At 38.4% G+C, this 21,100-nt stretch overlaps 1 protein-coding gene across 3 annotated transcripts in view; it reads right to left on the bottom strand.

Moving 5' to 3' along the window:
- Positions 1 to 21,100, bottom strand: part of Dcaf10 (DDB1 and CUL4 associated factor 10) — a 40,533-nt gene that overhangs the window by 17,384 nt on the left and 2,049 nt on the right. For 2 of the 3 annotated variants that reach the window (XR_010066397.1, NM_001107935.1), the window contains exons 2-3: positions 14,094 to 14,207; positions 1,740 to 1,937 (exon numbers count right to left, since the gene is read on the bottom strand). Coding sequence is in view for 2 of the 3 variants with exons in the window: in NM_001107935.1 (NP_001101405.1) it covers positions 1,740 to 1,937; positions 14,094 to 14,207 (312 nt within the window). In the remaining variant the exon portion in view is untranslated. The remainder of the gene's footprint in view (positions 1 to 1,739; positions 1,938 to 14,093; positions 14,208 to 21,100) is intronic. The other variant, XM_006238066.5, reaches the window with a different exon arrangement.

The following is a 21,100-nucleotide window of genomic DNA, read 5'->3' as shown; positions in this document are numbered from 1 at the left end:
TCTTTTTTTTGTCTAAATATTCCAAGTAGCTGGGATTACAGACACAGCTTGTTTTTGTTTTTCTGAGACAAAGGGTTACTGTGTAACCCAGGCTGGCCTTCAACTCCTCCTGACTCGGATCCTCAAGTCCTGGGATCACAGGCATGTGCCCATGGCTTGTTTGTTTTTAATGACTCATTGGCTGACTGCTTAAGTTCTCACTCTTCTAACTTGGAGATTATTACTTATATTTCTACTCAATTTCCTTCCTTCCTTAACACCGTGCCCCACTCCTTGCGTTTAGGTCTACATTTTAAAAGGTGTATTGTTTGCATTTGTTGAAAGACAGTAAGTCTGTTCTTTACTCAAATGATTGGGTGTGCCTAGAATCTTTTTTTAAACTACTCAGAGTATCTCCTTTTTTTTTTTTTTTTTTTTTTTTTGGTTCTTTTTTTTTCGGAGCTGGGGACCGAACCCAGGGCCTTGCGCTTCCTAGATAAGCGCTCTACCACTGAGCTAAATCCCCAACCCTGAGTATCTCCTTTTTAATATAACATCTGAAGGCTCTAATATGTCAACTATATTAACAATTCACCATACCATAGTTAGCAAAAGGCACACTTTAAGTATTTTCCAAGCTTCAACTCTGCAAACAATTTCTCCCTAAGGCAACATTTTCTTGCAATGTTTCACAGCTGAGGTCACTGTGTAAACTGTGCTGTGTACCATAGGATGCTGAGAAACTATGGTCCAGGCCAATCTGCGACCAGCAGCTGCTGTCCTCTTTCTTCCACAGATGATCCAAACCCACAGACAACCTAAAAGACCCCATGCATTATTTCTAAACACTGCTTCTAGATTAGAATCATCCCAAAGGAGACATGATCTTTTAATGCGTGAAAATAAAATCTAAAAATTACAAAATAGGTACATTTAGAATCAAAGGATCAAAGAATGAGAAACATTTTTGTTTCCATAGGAAATTTCCCTTATACTTAGGATATTCATTTTATAAACCAGTTTTCCTTCTTAGATCGATGCCTTGGTCTCCTGCCCATGTATGTTCCATCTTCTTTGCTTTTGCAGCAGTGAGCCTAGCCAAGCATCCCACCACTGAGTTATACACACTCTTGGTTCCAATACATGACTAAATGTAATGGAAGAAGGAGTCATGGTTTGTTTGTTTGGGTTTGTTTTGTTTCTTTTTCTTCTTCTAAAAAAAAAAAAAAAAAAAAAAAAAAAGACAGGGTTTCTCTACATAGCCCTGTCTGCCCTGGAACTCACTCTGTAGATAGACCAGGATGCTCTCAAACTCACAGAGATCCCCTGCCTCCCTGAGTGTTGGGATTAAAGGCATGGACCACCACCACTGCTTTTTTCTGTCTTTTCCTCTGAGATAAGAGCATCTCATCAAGCCCAGGCTCTCCCGCAGGTGTTTGGTCAGTCCGAGAATGACCCTGACTGCTTCATCTTTCTGTGTCTGTCTCTCAAGTGCTGGGATCACCCACTTACATCTCCATGTTTTATGCTGTAATGAGTAAATGCCTGGGTTCATGCCTGCTAAGTAAGGGCTCAGTCGAGCCACATCCTCAGCCTAGGGAATCACTTGGTTGTTTTGATTGTTTTCCCCCCAAAAGCTCATTTTTTGATACCCCACTCCCCAACTCTAGAGCAAGAACACTGAACTTGTTCCCCATCTTTTAAAGAGAAAATAAAGTTTTACAGTATTATATTCCTAACATGGTCTCCTACTTACAAACCTGTTAGTGTCCCAAATAATGACATTTCCATCAAATCCTGATGTTACTAAGAGTCTTGTATTAGTATCATATTCGATGTTCTTCACCCAGCTAGTGTGACCATGTAAAGTGCATACTTTGGTGTTCAATTTTCTCAGATCCCATAGTGCTATTGTGGTATCATCAGAGCAGGTAGCAAATAGCCGGTTATCAAGAAATCTACAAAAGCAGAAAAGAAAAACTGGTTCACTTAATCTCTACTGGAAGACAATATGACTTTAGAACAATCTCTATATTACCATCAGGAAACAAAAGACTGAAACCTCCCTGTAGAACCCCAGCAATTCTGACACAACAAACAGTGCCCCTTGTCCATACAGCCATACTGCCAAGCTGCTGACGAATAATTAGATATGCTGTAACTGGCCTATGTCACTGCTAATTTTATTTGAAACTAGAAATTGTTAATAGGTGTTTAGAGTACAGCTGGTAGAAAGGAAAGAACTCCAGAAACTGCCCAGGAATTGAAAAGAGAAAGTTGAATAGACAACAGATTTTAAGAGCTTGACTGCTTAGGGGATTTTGTATTAGATAAAGGATTCTAATAAAAGAGATCTGCTACATGTTGTGTCTCTTCCTACTTACAACAGATTTACATATAAAACTTACAATTAAAATCACCATCACTTAAGTCTATTAATTCAAAAGCATCCCCCAAATAATCTCCCACAACATCATCTAGTTTGTCATGACTGTAAGACAGACAGGTTAGAATACAGATTTTTTTTTTGCCAGTTTTACTAATTTCCAATCCTTAATAACAATATATTTTATACAAACACTTATAACTGACCACTCACACTTTCGTTTCTGTCTAATTTAATAGAATCTTTAGCAAATTTGGTTACATATAACTTCCTAGTCTCCAGTAGAACAAAAACACTGGATCTTCTTCCAATATAAAATTATATATAATTCTTTCCAAAATAAACGCCGATATCCACAAACAACATCATGACCTTCCTAAGATTTATCATTGCTTGCTTTTTTCTTCTTCATAAGCACACAGCACCGGGTATCCCCAGGCTGTCTCCCACCCAGGCTTGGTGCTCTGAAGCTCTACATGTGAACTTGCCTAGCACATTCAGGGCAGTATGGTCGTAGACTTATCATGCTTTAGTTCTAGGTCTACTTTCTTCCTTTATTTTGTTTACTTTTAATATGTAGCTGTCATTTCCCCCAGGAAGTCTTCCCTTGCTATCTAGTCCAGGGCAGTTTATGTCCTGGAACTCACTTGGTAGACCAGGCTGCTAAGGAGCAACTTTATAAAGCTATACACTCCTTGGAGACAGGAGAAAGGACCTATCACCACATGATTAGAGCGGCAGTGCTGAGCACATGCACTTGCTTATTTATTGATTGATTCATTCTTTATGTACTTATTTACTTAGAGACAAGGTATCATAGAGCTCAGGTTGGCCCCAAACTTGAGACAGAGCTGAGGACAACACTGAACTCATCTTGCTGCAGGAGAGGGCCACCATGCCCAGTTTGTGTGGTTTTGAAGACCAAACCCAGGGCTTGATGCATGCAAAGGACACACTTTACCAACTAAGCCATACCTCCAGTTTCATCATAGATATTTATGAAATGAATGAATTAAAGGGGTTCATTACCCAGAAGACAAAAACATACTGTTATGTAAAATAACCATGTGGAATAAGCCAGGAGTGGCTAGGAAAGAATACAGTGAGCACTGACTGAGAATGAATAGGAGCTCCCAGAGCCTAAGAAACAAACAGCTATATAAAAGACTGTTGTGCGCAAGGAGACAAATGGGGAACTGTCATCGACTTATTCCAGTGATTCCCAATGGTTTTCTCCTCTCTTCCTCCAACCTTGCCTCCTCTAAATAGGATCTCACTATGTACCTGGGTTGACTTCAAATTCATTACGCAGAGCATGCTGGCCTGGAATTCACACAGTGCTAGGATTAAAAGTATGTATCAGGTTGGGGATTTAGGTCAATGGTAGAGCGCTTGCCTAGCAAGCGCAAGGCCCTGGGTTTGGTCCCCAGCTCCAAAAAATAAATAAATAAATAAATAAATAAATAAATAAATAAATAAATAAATAAATAAAAAGTATGTATCAGTACTCCCAGCCACCTCAAGGCTTAAGGAAGAAAGATGATTATATAGTGTTTTAGGAACATCATTTAGATGGCCAGGTCCCCAAATTTTGGGTTTCTATTTTAAAATGAGATGAAGAAAATCAGTTTTTCAGTATTTGTTAATAAAATAACTAAAAATTATTGCATAAAGGATATTTTAATATCTAAAATATACAAAGAATCTTGGAGTAGAAGCTAATAATTTTGAATTTAGTTTAATGAAAAATTCAATCCTTTCACTTTAGTTCATTCATTTCCCCCAAAGTTTTAACTGATAAACTTTTTATATTGGTAAAGAGACTAAACCATACAATAGTAAGAGTGGAGGTGGAAGAAGATACCATCTATAGCAATTTTTATCCCAAAATATGTATATATTCAGAATGTAAAGCATTAGGTAAGTCCTTGGCTGTGTGGCCCACTCCTCTCCAGTGACAACTCAGAAGGGTGTAAGCTGCTGGACTAGGGTAGCTCAGTTGGTAGAGTGCTAGCCTAGTACACAGGAAGCCCCGGGAGTGCATTCCTGGCACGCAGGGGTCATGTGAAGTAGGAGAAACAGTTCAAGGTCGTCTGTGGCCATACAGTGAATTCCAAGCCAGCCAGGCCTACAGTGAAACAATAGTTGTGAAATGTTTCTAACTCTATATTCTCTGACAAAGAGGAGTCCTCTTGCATAAACAATGACATCTGTGTCTGAATGAGAACCCCTCAACTGTTTCCGCACAACTCTAAGTTGGTATAAAAGCTCTGGGTGGCTCTCTGTCTGGAGGAGCTAAGCTCTCTACTGGAAGAAAACTGGTAAAGTGTAAAAGCAACTGAAAGAGAATTCTTTCAGAATCTACATTTCACGTCCAAGTCAGAATAATGTTGTATATTTTTAAAGATTTAAACTAAAAAAAAAAAAAAATCACAAAAAGAAACCCTTCTCCGGGGGGCTGGAGAGATGGCTCAGCGGTTAAGAGCACCGACTGCTCTTCCAGAGGTCCTGAGTTCAATTCCCAGCAACCACATGGTGGTTCACAACCATCTGTAATGAGATCTGATGCCCTCTTCTGGTGTATCTGAAGACAGCTACAGTGTAGTTATATATAATAAATGAATAAATCTTAAAAAAAAAAAAAAGAAACCCTTCTCCATGTATTTAACTATATGCAAATTCTTAGAATAGACTAAATCTTTTTTTGGTTTTTGTTTTGGTATAATCTTTGCAATGAAATTATAATAGAATATGATATTCTCACTTTATATTTGAGTTTTGTACTATAATAAGAAAAATCACTTTTCCATAAATCCTCAGATCTCATCAACTATCTCAAGAGCAGGTAAGATGGTTCACAAAATAAAGCATCTCTTGTACTGGTATTTCCATCACCTTGTTTTTCTGATATTTTTTTCTATCTATTCTCTATTGCCAAGGATTTATATGTATCTTGACCACTTCTCCAAAATCACTTTCAGGGTTTTGTGGAACTATACATAAATATATGTGTGTGTGTGTGTATACATATATATATATATATATATATATATATGTATCAGTTATGGGGAAATACTATATATATGTAAAATAGAAATACACATATATATTCATATACAAATATATATATATATATATAGTATTTCCCCATAACTAGCAAATACTGTACTTGTCTTATATTGTGTGAAATATACAAAATAACCTAACAACAAACGACAAAAGAGGGAGAAACAGACGTGAATTAGTAAGGAGGTACCACATTGATTTCGTTGTATCACCAACTGAATATTCTTATAGTTACCTAGGGGCTTTCTCCTTACAACCTTATAACTATAGGGACCTGGACTGCTACATGGACTCTTACATCTAAATATAAAGTTCTCATGAATAAGAAGTAAGCCTAGGGGCAGGAGAGATGGCTCAGCGGTTTAAGAGAATTGGCTGCTCTTCCAGGGGACCAAGGTTCAATTCCCAGCACCCACATAACAGCTCACAACTGTCTGTAGCTCCAATTCCAGGGGCTCTGACACCATCACAGACATACATGGTAGGCAAAAACATCAATGCACATAAAATAAAAATAAGTAAATCTTAAGAAGTACGCCTATTAAATAGATGGATTTCAATTAAACATTTTTCTTTCTTAAAACATGTACAGAAAATATTCTCAGCTATTATTATTATTTTACAATTCACAAAACTAAAACACAAACTAAAAGACAGTACCAAGAATGTACAAAATGACTATCCAGAATAATGAACCCAGAAAATGTATGTCCACACCTCTGGACAGCCATGCTTGAGGCAGTCTCGGGGAACCACATATGACTCCATTTCTATTACTTCCTATATATGAGCGGGGAAAAAGTCTCTTTGGAAGCGTGAGTTTCTTTAATCTTAAAACAGATATGACATCTATCTTACACAAAGACATGATAATCATTAAACAAGCTGGGGCAGAAGGACAAGTTCAAGACCAGCCAGTATGATACAGTGAGTTTAAGGCCAGCTGGGCCTGTGTGTGTGTGTGTGTGTGTGTGTGTGTGTGTGTGTGTGTGTGTGTGTGTGTGATGCACATGTAAAGGTCAGAGTCCAAGGGTTTAAACCCAGTGTGTGTGTGTGTGTGTGTGTGTGTGTGTGTGTGTGTGTGTGTGATGCACATGTAAAGGTCAGAGTCCAAGGGTTTAAACCCAGGTTGTCCAGCAGCAAAGTACCTTGTCCTCTATGCACCAAAAAATTTAAAAAATCTTAAACCATGTATCATATGAAAAGTGTTTTACATGTTTTTGACACACAGTAAGAACCCAAGAAACGAAGTTAGTATTACCAAGCAGTGCATACTTAAGTTCATGCACCCAGACACCTAGGATTCTTAACCTCTTAGGTTACTTGTGCTTCTAAACAAACTTCAGAATCCATGTCCTAGTCAACAAATTGGAAGGAGGAGGCTCAAATTTGTAGGCCTGGGTGCTGTGGCAGCACAGTGACAGCAGCACATGAGAGCTGACACTGATGAAGAATTCAAACAGGTTAGTCAAAGGTCATTTGAGTAGGGGCAAACAACTTGACACAAGTCTATTCTTTTTGAGATATAAAAATTTCAATTGTAAAATATTAGAAATAGAGACAATTAGAACAAATATAACAAACACCTGTGATACCCACCACCCAGCTTTATCAAATTTTAACATTTCATTATCTTTCAGAATTGTCTGAAAATACAAACATATTTGAAGTATATTGTGAGTCCCTCCCCAAGCCCCTTCCCCTCCCTCCCTCTCCAGAGGGAACCACTATCCAGAATTTGTCATTTCCCCATGCACGTGTTTAATACCATAAATTAATAATATGTACATCACCACTTTTTCATACTGTTTGTATCCAAATTACTCTGGAAATATTTAACAAGCACCCACCATGTATAAGGCACAGTTCCAGGTGCTGAGAGAAAACAGAGCAAGTGCATGCCTTCATCGAGCTTGTGTTTGTGACATTTTAAAATTTTATATAAATGGTATCACACCGTACAGCTCATTCTACAATTTGCCTTTCTGTCTCATTCTTACACTTCTGGGATATTTTTGATTCATTCAGCTGATGTATAGTATTCCATTGAGACTAAAATTTATCTACTTCCTCTTAATAGACATTCAAGTCTCCTTTTTATTACTCTAATGCTATAACGAATCCTTCCTTCTTCATGCATCTAATTCATGTGGTTATGTATTAAGTTTTTTAATTATAATGATAGTTAATTTGCCAAACACTGTTGAACTGTTTGAGACTGTTGCCTATTTAGACTGTATCAATACACCTCGGGTCCCTACTCCTCCTCACTGCTGGTGCTTTTATTTCTCCACTGACTACTGACTAGTTTGAAAACCTTTCCGTACTTAATGCTCACTGTGATTCTTTGCACATTTTGTTAGAAGGATTAATATATTCAAGATCCTTCTGGTCCTGGCTGGAAGTCTCTTCTGTCAGCCTGTATCTTCCCATATTGCTGGAGCTTCTATAACAAAACTGCAATGGTGTTCTCTTTTACTCAGTCGAGCTTCACCCATCTTTAATAATTTCTCACACTAAGGTATAAATATTCTCTACTTTCTCCCAAAACTTTAAAGGTTTGTTTTCATAGTTAGGTCTTTAAATGGAAGTTATTTTCAGTCACGGTGTGAGAAGGATCTGAGTTTGTTTTATTTTTCAGGTACATGATCAATTTCATCTTGTCCATATTCTTTGCACTGCTTTGCAATGCCTTTGTTCTTTTGTGAAATGTTCCTATTTCACAGGGCTGCTTCCGAGTGACCTGTTCCACCACACGTCACTTACTCTTCTCTATTCCATCTCGGGAAGGGTTGCTACTTCTATACTTTAGTCTTCTCCAAAACAACTTCAGCTGTCAATGCCAGACTGCCCAACACAAACGTTTAAATTTAGTTTTACAACCTCTGATAGGATGCATCTTAGTCAAAATTCCTGAATTAAAAGACTAATTTGGGATGAGTATGGTACTGAGTTTATTTAAGGGAGGACTTACAAGTTTGTGGGTATTTTTGTTTTTTTCCTGAGCAGGGCTTTTTTGTGTATCCCTGGCTGTCCTGGAACTCACTTTATAGACCAGGCTGGCCTTGAACTCAAGAGATGCTCCTGCCTCTGCCTCAAGTGCTGGCACCAAAGGTGTGCACCACCATGCCTGGTACTGTTTTGTTTAAATGTGTAGCCCAGGCTAGCCTCAAACTTTTTTTTTTCTTTTCTTCGGAGCTGGGGACCGAACCCAGGGCCTTGCACTTGCTAGGCAAGCGCTCTACCACTGAGCTAAATCCCCAACCATAGCCTCAAACTTCTGATCCTCCTGGCTCCACCTCCTTCAGCAAATCCTATCGGCATGTGCCACTTCAACTGGCATTTGCTTTTTGGTTTTGTTTTGAAGACCCAGCCAGCCTGGAACTCACTATGTAGACCAGACTGACTTCCAACTCAGAGATCTGACTAACTCTGCCTTGGAGTGTGGGGATTAAAAGCTATGTGCCACCACACCTGGCTGATTTACACGTTTTTGTTTTATAGATAATTTAGAAAGTCCTTTTGATCTGCATTTAACTTACAGTTGTTGGCTTACAGTGTTAGCATGTATGAGGACTGGTTTGTGGTTTGTGGTTAACCATTTCCTGGATGGTAGTCTAGATTTAGAGTAATTTATCTCTAGGTCACCTTTATGCTGAAAGTGAGATCTTTTGGATCTTAGATTTTACAATCTTCTAAAAGAACCTTTATATGAAATGGGCCCTAGAATCAAGTCTCCTCTCCCCTGTACTCATTTCTATCAAAACGAAAGCTCAGGGTCACTAGGGTCACACAGATCTTACATGGTAAAAGGTGAAATTTGTTACTTCTCATTGTTCCTGCTTCTACTTCCTTTGCAGGCCAAAGTTCTTGCCTTTCCTGTTCATTAAGCTCTGTATTAAAATATCTACAGGTATACAATTACTTTATTCAGCACCTGTTTTATTAGAAATGTTATTAAGGACATTTTAACTATACAGTCTTTTTTTTTTTTTTTTTTTTTTTTTTGCTTCTTTTTTTCGGAGCTGGGGACCGAACCCAGGGCCTTACGCTTCCTAGGCAAGCACTCTACCACTGAGCTAAATCCCCAGCCCCTTAACTATACAGTCTTAATTCTTCAACAGCATGGCTTACACTGTCTAGTTTTGTACTCAGCTATCAAATGTCATCATCATGATGGACTTGGCCCTGTGCTTTGCTTTGTGATGTCAGGGCTGGGTTTAAGGTACATACAAAGTTTATGATTATCTTGAGTTTCCCTTTTAAGACAAATATTATTGCATTTTACCCTTAATGCCTTTGCTCTTTTATCTGTCTAAATCTTAGCTTTCTCATTTATTTTCTTGTGATACCACTGTTAAAATATATACATATATACACAAATGTAAGTCATAATTCCTGTTATCATTCAAATTGCAGATTGTCTTTTTTGCTGTTGCTTTGTGTCTTTGAGACAGAATCTCATTGTGTAGCCATGACTGTCTTGGAAATCACTATACAGGCCAGGCTGGTCTAGAACTCTGACATCCTTCTGCCTCTGCCTCCTGTGTGGTAGGAGTAGAGGTGTGCACCACCATGCTCAGCTCCAGAATGTCTTTTAGTTAATATCCATCTATGGATGTTTTCTGTGAACAATCTTTATTTGGGACTTCTATTTCTTACCCTTCCTTTGGTTTAAATTAAAATACAACAACAACAAAAAGAAATGATTTAAGTTTTCCTACTTGTACTGATTCCTACTTATACTGAACTGGTCATATGTCCTTCCTTTCTGATGATCTGAAAGCTATAAACTATATTTACAAGACTTTAATTGTTCCTTTAAATTAAAAAAAATGCACACATTTAACTATGTACCAATCTAAAAAATGTCTAAAATTGCTCAACACTTCTACTTTCTAAACATGAGGTGGGCCCTATATTATATTTCACTACCCCACACTATAGAAACATAAATTTGTTACCACTGTATAAAGCCACATTGTCAAATGTAGTATATATAGGCCCCATTTGGCTTTCAAACACTTGCTATGTGACTAGTTTTATACTTAGAATATCACAGTGTTTTAAGTATAACATTAGAAAGGCAACATTAGAAAATGAAAGTAAAATATCTCAAAAATTTTGTACTGATTATATGTTAAAATTATAGTTTTGGGGAATATTGTGCTAAATATATTAAAATTAATATTGCTTCTTTCTTTAGTAATAAAAATTACGTGTGGCTAGCATTCCACTTCTTCTGAACAGTGCTTATCCACAGGTCTTCCTGTCTTGTTCTTTTCTTGTTTTGGATGCAATGCTAACAGTAAAACCCAGGGCTTTCCACAGGCTAGGTACTAGGCAAGCACTGACCACTAGGCTACATCTAGCACTGTTCATCTGTTTGTAGATGAGGTTTGTATGGTCCCTAGAGCTTTGGGCTTCAAGTGATCTTTTCTACTTAGCTCCCTAAGTAGCTAGTCTATAGGAACACTGCACACACCGCTGCACCTAGCTTACTGCTTTCAGTTTAGATTTGTTTTAAACGTACCAAATGCAAAACAAAGGAACAACCCTCACCATTACATTTTCTATACTATTAACAGTCACAGTGTTCAACTAATAAAAACACTTCACCTAATTAAAATGCTTCAGGCTAGACTCTATTGACCTGACGTAGTGAGGTGCATGGCCTTGCCTTAGCCATTATCAGCTGAGAAGAACCCGTGTGACAGCTTATTTATCATATTCCCACATGTAACTGGCCTCTAGCATTACTAGCTCTTTAACAATTTTAATATGTTTAAGTATATGTGTATGGATATTTTGCCTGCATGTATGTCTGTGCACCACATGTGCCTGATACCCACAGAGGCCAGGAGAGAATGTGGGATCCACTGGAAGTGGAGTTACAGGGTTGAACCCCCATGTGGGTGCTGGGAATTGAACCCGGGCCATCTGGAAGAGTAGCTAGTGCTCTTAAACACTCAGCCATCTATACAGCCTCTACTTCTTAAGATTTCAATCTAGAGTTTTACTACAACCTGTCCAGATATAGATCCACCTTGAACCTGTTTCACACTCTGAATATAAGTGGCTCTCTCTCATTACTAGATAGTCTGAGCAATTATCAAGTCAATTTCCCAGAAATCTCTGCAATTTATTATTTATAATTAGTTAATAAACTTAATTTTGGAATAATATTCCACTTGAGGGACAGGCTGGTCTTAAACCTGAGATCTTCCAGTCTCCCAGGTACTTGGGCTCTAAGTGTACAGCCCAATGTCTAGAATTTTGCAATACTTTATCTATTCTAGTTAATACTGTGATTTAACTATACACTCATACTTTTTAACCCTTTTTGCATGTAATGGGTATATATTTTGTTATTATTTTCCAACTTCCAATTCACTCATTAATGATGAAATAAAGTTTATCTGATCAATTAAATTTAAATTTTTTGCCTATTTTTTAAAATTTGTAATATTATTTATTTTTTATTGTTTTTAAGATAGTGTTTCACATAATCCAGGCTGACCTCTGACCCAGCATAACCCCTCCCAGTCTTCCTGTTTCCTTCCCAGTCTTCCTGTTTCCCTCCCAAGTACTCAGATTACAGGCCTGAGTCAGCATATCCAATTCTGGGTAGCACTGACTATAGGGCTTCACATATGCTAAGCAAGAACTCTCTCAATCAAGCTATGTTCACAAACTGCAACTATACCCTTTACATGTCATGGTCTTCCCTAGCAATGCTGTAGGATCCAACACAGGACCTTGCACATGCTAAGTAAGCCCTACCCATCCCCTTTAAAATACATTTTATATAGCAACATTTTTAATTTCATATGTTCAAGTTAGTTCTTTACTATATAAACCTGTTCCTTTCATCTAATCTATTTTAATTCATATTCTCTGTTCTTGTTGAGGGAGAGTATTCTTTACCTCCTTAAGCATCCTAAAAATGTCTTAAAGTCTCTCCCAGTCAATGGAATACTATGCAGCCATTAAGGAGTAAGATCATCCCATGGATACTAATATGAAATGATCTCGGAATATGTTCAGTTAAAAAGGCCAGGCATACTAAAGTATGTGTAGAATGCTACCATTTATATAAAAGAATATGTGGGGTATGTGTGGTATAGGTGTGTATTTATATGCTTGTACATGCATAAACTATCTCAGAAAAGATAGCAAATTAGTAATAGTGGTTGCCTCTGGGGAGAGAAACTGGGTGGCTAGGCGACAGAGGTGGAAATAGACTTACTTTTCACTGTTTACCCTTTTGTACCTTTGAATTTTGTACCACGTGCATGTATTACCTAGTCAAAAAAAAAATAAATAATTTTTAAAAATAAAGTCTTTGTTGGACTACTTACTCCATAAAGTTAATTTCATCCAGAGAAATCCCTTTTCTGGTGGTTTGAATTTGTTGTCTTAATATTAGATGTCTGAAATTTTGGTGATAGGCTTGAGTGGGAGAAGTTAAATTTTTCCTCTTCCTTCCTATTTAAAGGTTTTAAAATTGCCTCTGCTTGGCCATCTGAACCCCTAGTCTATTCCTGGGGTTTATAATGATATTTCAGGGCTTCAGTTTCATGATAATGTTGGAAATGACACACATACTCAGTCATTGACCCAGCAAGTGCCTTCACTCAGTTCCTTTCATGAGACTGTGTCTTTCTTACTTAGCTAAAACCTACAGCCCAGAGAGCAAAACAGCCTTTTCTTCTTTCAGCCTTTCAAAAATGAAACACATTTCAATTAGAGCCCTAGCTTTCTGTGGTGATCTGGGTTCTTTCTTTACATGAAACTTCTCTGTGCTTTGATCTTTTTAACTAATAGGACCATAACCAGGTGACAATGCTAGAGGGAAAGACCAGGACCAGGTTTCGGCCCTGTCCAGATCTCAGTCTAACCTCTCCGATATTTGCTTTGGAACCTGTCTGCACCTTTGTACTGTTAATCTCTGTTTCTGTCTGTGTGGGTCAGTGGAGGTGCAGAGTATAGCAAACCACCTAAATTACAAGTAATTTCCACATTCCTTTTTCTTAGGTAACACTGAAAGTAATAGTTATAAAACTAACACAACTTCATGTTTTTATATTCATAATTTCATGTTAGAAAATAGAAAACAGCAAATTACCCACTCTAAACTGCTACTAAGAGTTAAAAACATCGTTTAGTCTTTTCTTCTTCATCATTTCTATTTATTTACTTTGTATGACTTTAACTTACAAAGTCCTAACCCTTGTCTAGGCTCTCTACAGGCTCTACAGTCTTAAGGACTGCATTTTAACCCACTAAACTGCTCACTTGTAATTTACTTCTCAAATCATTCACTAGGAAGGAGCAAGTACCCAAGGGTGTTACAGATGTTCTGTATGCATCGCATTACTGTGGATGTGGGTGAGGTCTGACTGTGAGAGATGTGACCAATGCGGTAGTACAGCACATGGCTAAGGTTCATACTGATGACCTTGATATACAGAGGGGAGAAAAAAATCACATGGAAGTGAACAACAGATTGCAGAAAGATTCCAATCTAAAAATCATTCATGGTAAAATTTATAATTATAAGGTAAGTTTTACAACTGGATCATGCATGACATATTTTCACTAACTGGAGAACCAGATTCTGAGTCACATTAAAGGCTCACCTATTCACCAACACACTCACCTGATATTATTCACACAGTCTTCATGTGCTTCAGAAAGGGTTTTTATGTGCTTTGAAGATATAGGGTCAAAAAGCAGAACTTCAGTCTGTTCACAAGCAACTGTCAGCACTGACCTGAAAGAAAGAACACACCTCTCTGGTTACTTCTCCAATGCCCTCTTATCTATAACCATACATATTATAAGCTTTTTTTACCCAGGTTTTTATGTCAGTAGCAGACATTACAAGGTTGGCACTATTCATGTTGGCAGTCCTAGGGAGTGCAGTTCTCACATAAACAAGTGTGTGAATTGATGCCGCTCATGTTCAAGCAGCACCTCTCAAGTATTTACTAGAATTTTAAACATGTGAACTGTCTGACTCAGCAACATTTTCTGGGATGTAGTAAAGTGAAATAATGATTAGTGAATATAGAGAAACATGTAAAGACATGCTTCACTGTGAAGAGGAGCGAGCAACCTAAGTATACATGAGAGAATGAGGACTGCATAAACCATGGAACACCGTAATTGTCCTATTCATGAGGGAAATAGCTCAAACCCCAAGTGGATGTCTGAAACTCCAACTAGTAAGGAGTCCTATACATACTACCTCCCTCCTACAAATACTTACAATAAAGTTCTTCTACAGATTTTCTGCAAGACTCAGTAAAGATTAACAAATAGGGTTGGGGATTTAGCTCAGTGGTAGAGCGCTTGCCTAGCAAGCGCAAGGCCCTGGGTTCAGTCCCCAGCTCCAAAAAAAAGAAAAAAGAAAAAAAAAAGATTAATAATCAAACATAACAGTTTCAACAATAACAGTTTCAACAGTTACATTGTGGTGCAACTTACACAAGTGTGCTTGCTCTAAAAAATATATCCTGCAGCAGATCTTAGCAGTTTACTGCTCTCAAAGAGGATCTAAGTTCAGTTCCCAGTACCAACATGATAGCTCCAGGGGCTTCCCAACTCTCATCTGTCCTTCCTCAGGCAGCTAAACCCATGTGGTACACATCAACTCATACAGGCAGGCGCGCGCGTGCGCACACGCGCGCACAAACACACACACACACACACACACACACACACACACACACACACACACGGCCCACAAAGTGGGCTGGACCCTCCTATATTGCTTAGCACATAATAATGTTCTATATTTAAATTGGGGCTGGGCAGCCAGCTCCATTAACCTAATGCTTGCCAGGTAAGCAGGAGGGCCTGAGCACTGAAGAAGCAGACAGGGCTTTCTCACCAGCCAATCTAGCTGAAATTGTGAGTTACAGGTTAAGAGAAAAATAAAGTAAAAGAAATTGAAAAGAGACACTCAATGACCTGTGGTCCCCACATACATGCACATTTTCCCCAACATGAAAAGACACATACCAAAGAAAATTTAAAGCACTGGCTTACAGCAAGTGAATTCAATGAAAAAAAATTCTGAGTTGGGTTTTTGTAACTCACTTTCTAACCTACGGCCCTGGACACACACACACACACACACACACACCCTTTTTTCCCACTCCCACCTTTTTTAAAATTTTGCGTTTCATTCTGTAGTCCCTGCTAGTCTAGAATTTACTAGGCAAGCCTGGTCTTGAAGTCTCAATGATACTCCTGTTTCAGCTTCCCAAATGTTGGGATTACAGGAGTGAGCCAATACCTGGCTGAGAACTTCTTAATCCACTAAGGAATGAGATAATTTGAAGTTGGCTTTAGTGCTATGGAAACTACCCCTGATCAAGCCTTAGTCCTAGGGTATATTCTTATACAGTTTCATCCAAGCCCATCTTGCCAGATTTTAAACTGTATTTCATTCCATTCATTCTAAGCCATGTGTCCATTACAAACCCTTTTAGTCTCTCTGCTGCTGCTCTTGGAATTTACAGATGCCTCTCAGAGAAAAGTTAATTTCAAACACAGAGCTCACCTCTCTAGATTTTGGGTCTGCAATTTTACTATTCTGGTAATTTTACAATCTCTTCAAAAATAATCTTTTTCATACTTTACATTAACTACTATATACTTTTCTGATTATTTTCTGTTGGAAGGCTGTCAACCCACTTCATCTACTATATTTGGAAAGTTAAACTTTTTACCTCTTATATCTACCAGACCTAGTTAAGGATTATTGATAAATGCTCCCCTTTCATCCTGAATGCTGTTGGTGTAACCTCTTGATCAATGCCACATGTCTGCATTATTGTATTTCATTTTATTAATTTCTACATTTTAAAAAACTTTATTTCCAAAGCCAGGTGACAGTGGAGCACACCTTTAATCCCAGCATTTAGGAGGCTGAGGCAGGGATTTCTGATTTGAAGGCCAGCCTTGTCTACCATGAGTTCCAGGACAGTCAGCTACACAGAGAGACCTGTCTAGAAAAAAATTGAAACAAAATAAAGTAAAAAAACTTTATTTTCAGGTCAGTAAGATAGTTCAGTGGATAACAGTGCTTGGGCCTGAGCCTAGAGACCTGAATTCCATCCCTGGTGTAAGGAGAGAGGGAACCAACTTCTTCAAATTGACCTCTGACCCTCCATACTCACAAATAAATAAATATAACCAAATCAAACCCTTAAGCTATATTTCCTACCATTTTGCTTTCTTCAGATTTATTTTTATATTATTTATAAATAATGTTAACTCTTTTTCCTTGTGATAGTTTCATAATTTTCCATTCCTTTCTGCTTTGCTAATTTAATAAATTTACATTTATTTTTATCTATTTATGCATGCAATGTTTGTGGGCACACGTGTGCCACAGTGCACATGTGGAGGTCAGAGAACCATTAGAAAGAGTTAGTTCTCTCTTCCCAGAATGTGGACCCTGGAGATCAATCTCAGGTTGTGAGACTTAATGACAACTCACTCACTGAACTATCTTACTGACTCCATTTTACTAACTTAAAAATGCAGAGTGAGATGCTAGCTTTAAAAACAAAATAGGCACTGGGAAGATAGTTCAGCTGTCCAAGTATGAGTACCTGACCTTGGATGCCCACTATCCACGTAAAAAGCTTGGTATAAGCTGTAGTTCCCAAAATGACCTTGTGAAAGTTATGGGAGGAATGTGCCTAAGAAAACTAGGCAGCCTGTACTGGCTGGTTTTGTGTGTCAACTTGACAAAGTTTTGTGTGTCATCACCCTCAGTTGAGGAAATGCCTCCATGAAATCCAGCTGTAAGGGATTTTCTCAATCAGTGATCAATGGGGGAGGGCCCAGCCCACTGTGGGTGGTGCCATCCCTGAGCTGACGGTCCTGGGTTCTAGAAGAAAGCAAGTTGAGCAAGCCAAGGGAAGCAAGCCCTAAACACACTCTCCCTGGCCTCTGCATCAGTTCCTGCCTCCAGGTTTCTGCCTGGCTTGGGTTCCTGTCCTTTCTCCGATGATGAACTATAATCTGGAAGTGAAAGCCAAATAAACCTTTTCCTCTCAACTTGCTTTTTGGTGGTGTTGTTGGATAGAAACCCTAGGACACAACTCTACCCTCAGGTGTATGGTGGGCACACATGAGGATACTATACGTGGGGGAGGGTCAATTAGAATAGATGCAGGGTTCTAATTCTCCAAATAGATTATTGTTAACAGCCTCTCACTATGCTAGTTATTAATTGTGTAATTGCTAATATAATGGTAACTCAAGGAATGTCACGGAATGTGTTGAAGCACTGCAATGATGACAGATCTGGGAACTTCAGTCACCAGGACTGACTCAATATTTTAACCACTCATATGGCTGAATCAGTGTGTAGTGGCTGAATGTCATGGGGGTACAGAGTGCTTGCCCTGTAAAGATCTGAAGTGATACTGAAAAAAAATAATGGTAACTTTGGTCTTACCTTCTGTATTCTTCTGTTTAGGTCTGTCTAATTAACAGAGGTATATTGTGCATATTAAATTTTCCCCTATGGTGATAAATCTGCCATTTTCTCCCAGAAGTGTTAAACACTGTTATATTTTAAATCTAATACTTGTTTAATTTTTATGTAGATACCCATTCAAGTAGAGCTGAGTTCTCACATTATGATGTAACTTAGTCATGTTTTCCCCTTCAAGCCTATTTTATTCTCCTTTTAATATAGTTTACCAGGTATTTTATAGTGTGTGTGTGTGTGTGTGTGTGTGTGTGTATATATATATATATATACATATATATATATTACATTATATAATATATATATACATATGTATGTATGTATGTGTGTATATATATATATATTCGAAAGCTGTTTCAAGCTAATGGGTCCAAGTGGTGCTCCTACCCTCAAACTCCTGGCAGTTTAACTATGTTTTTTCTTTGTGTGGGGGGTACTGAGATTAAACTCCCATGTCAGGCAAATGTTTTACCACTAAACAATATCAACTAGTATCAAGAGTTTTTTCCTTCTGTTCCTTTCTTACCTTTGCATATCTGTGCATATGTGGATAAACCTCTGTGTGTGTGTGTGTGTGTGTGTGTGTGTGTGTGTGTGTGTGTGTGTAGACCAGAGGCTTTCATCAAGTGTCTTCCTCTATTGCTCTCTACCTTGTTATTTTAAAATTTACTTATTCAGTGTATGTGTGTGTGTATTGCCTGTATGTATATGTACTACACATGTACATGATGGACCCCCTTGGAACTAGAGTTACAGACAGTTGAGAGCTGCCTTGTGGGTGCTATGGCCCAGGTTCCTGCAAGAACAGCAAGTGCGCTTAACCACAGAGCTCTCTCTCCAGCCTCTCTACTCTAACTGAGCATGGAGCTCACTGTCTGGGCTGGAACAGCTACTCAGTGAACCCCAGGAATCATGGGCTAGGGATATGAGATACTATACCCAGCCTTTACTTGGGTGCTAGGGATGCAAAAATCAGGTCCTCACTGCACAGCAAGCTCTTTACCCACCGAGAATAATCACATTCTTCCTTTTGTAATCTTTCCCCTTTATTTCATACTTTTTCTCTACTAGTTTTGAAGGAAATTATTCTTTCTTTTGCTTTCTTGAAAATTTGATATATATACTTATTAAAGTCTCTTAAATTATTGGTGTGTGTGTGTGTGTGTGTGTGTGTGTGTGTGTGTGTGTGTGTGTGATATGTATGGGTATATGTGCAGGCCAGAAGACAACTTAGTACTGAGTTAGTTCTCTCCTTTACCTTTACATGGGTTCCAGGGATCAGAACTCAGATCACCAGGCTTGTACAGAAAGTACCTTGACTTGCTGAACCATTTCACTGGCTGAATACCAGAATAATTACTTTTTAAAAATGCTTCTGGGGCCTGGCGGAGTGGCTTATTGGGTAGAGGCAAGTCACCAAGGCTGACTACCTGAGTTCCATCCTTGGGACCCACATGATGGAAAGAAAAGACTCCTGCAGGTTATCTTCTTATCTCCATACACGACACATGTGCCTCCACATGTAAGCCATGACATGACATGAGCCTGTATGAATGTGATACCTTTAATGCTAGCACTTGGAAGGCAGAGGAAGGTGGATCTGAGACTTTGAGGCTAGCCTGGTCTACATATTAAGTATCAGGGCAGCCAGGGCTATCATGAGGAACAAAAAAAAAAAAAAGAAGAAGAATAAATAAATTTCTCTGGGAGAATGCAGTCCATACTCAAATAAGAATTATGTGCAATGTATCTCTCATTCTAATAGCTCTGGACAATCTGAATTAAATTTTTCATAATTAATTCTAAAATCATCATTCTCTATTTAAAAAAGTTACTCCTAGAGAATGCACACAACTACTTCTTAAACCCTGAAAGTATATATAGGAGTCTGATAAAAGACTGAACTATAGAGAAGAGAGGCACAGACGGAATTTGGGGAGAGGAGAAAGCTTTTTTTTTTTTTTTTTTTTTTTTTTTTTGTTCTTTTTTTCGGAGCTGGGGGCCGAACCCAGGGCTTTGCGCTTCCTAGGTAAGCGCTCTACCACTGAGCTAAATCCCCAGCCCCGAGAAAGCTTTAAGAATAGAGCATAAAGGAAAAAGGTTTCGTGAATAAGCTTTGGCTAACTCAACTTTCTCTGCTCATCAGTTTTCTTAGAAATTCAAGTATGCACCCACTGCTAAAACCCCAGCTGACTGCTGTGAAGAGAAGCCTTGTACCAGGTCTAATTAGGAAGAAGCATTTCCGTCAATAAACTAGAACAGGTCTTACTCGCTCAGTAACTGTTCCCTTGCTTCTCTCTCAGCATGTCTTAGGTCTTTCTTCTTTGAAAAGTTTCATTTCATCGTTTCCACCTCCTCCAACATGATATGCTAATATGACCCTTCAGCATTAGTTCACAGTCATATGAAATACTTCTATTCTTTACTCAGCAATCTTGATTCCTTTATCTCCTGCAATTTTTTTTTTCTGATCTTGATTCAAGTGTCACTTTCTCACGGTAACCTTAAATACCCTCATTCAACAGGCTTCAAGCCTTTATCTCAATTTGTAGGTATCTCAATTTGTAGGTATCTCAATTTGTAGGTATATACTGTGCATTACTTAAAATCTCATATCCAGTTGAATTAACAAAGGTCAGGCTCAGTAAAAGGAGTGTGTCATTAGCTAGTGTTACTCACCACAGGTAGCTGTACCTTTGCAACCTATCAAGAGTTCCAGGAGCATCTGGTAAATGAGGTATTGGATGAATGAATGCAGCAACTAAACGAAGACTAGTAACCCAGAGGCCAGATGTGATAAGGATGTTATTATGTCATCTTATGGTGGAACCACAACCAGTATGTCCCTCTGATTGTTGTTAAACTTGTGCACTCACAAGATAGAGTACCAAATAGACCTGGGATAGTTTGAAAATTCCCTATATCTTGAAGTAAACCGAGAGCAAACATCTTATCAGTTTAAGCATGCAGACTATCCCACAAATGGACCAAACACTGAGAAACGTATTTCTGCAGTCTTAGTATCTTTCCAAAGCTTTCATTTGTCTCCTCACAGCATGATCTGGCACAAGGTCCAAAGATTCTCCAATCTTTCTCCTTTTAACATAAACTCAAGATCAGGGAAAAAAAGCCCACCGAGGATAACAGTA

The sequence above is a fragment of the Rattus norvegicus genome, chromosome 5, assembly GCF_036323735.1.
Source record: "Rattus norvegicus strain BN/NHsdMcwi chromosome 5, GRCr8, whole genome shotgun sequence".
Taxonomy (NCBI): Eukaryota; Metazoa; Chordata; class Mammalia; order Rodentia; family Muridae; genus Rattus; species Rattus norvegicus.
Note: the sequence above shows the minus strand (reverse complement) of the source record. Positions and strands in the feature narration are given on the sequence as shown.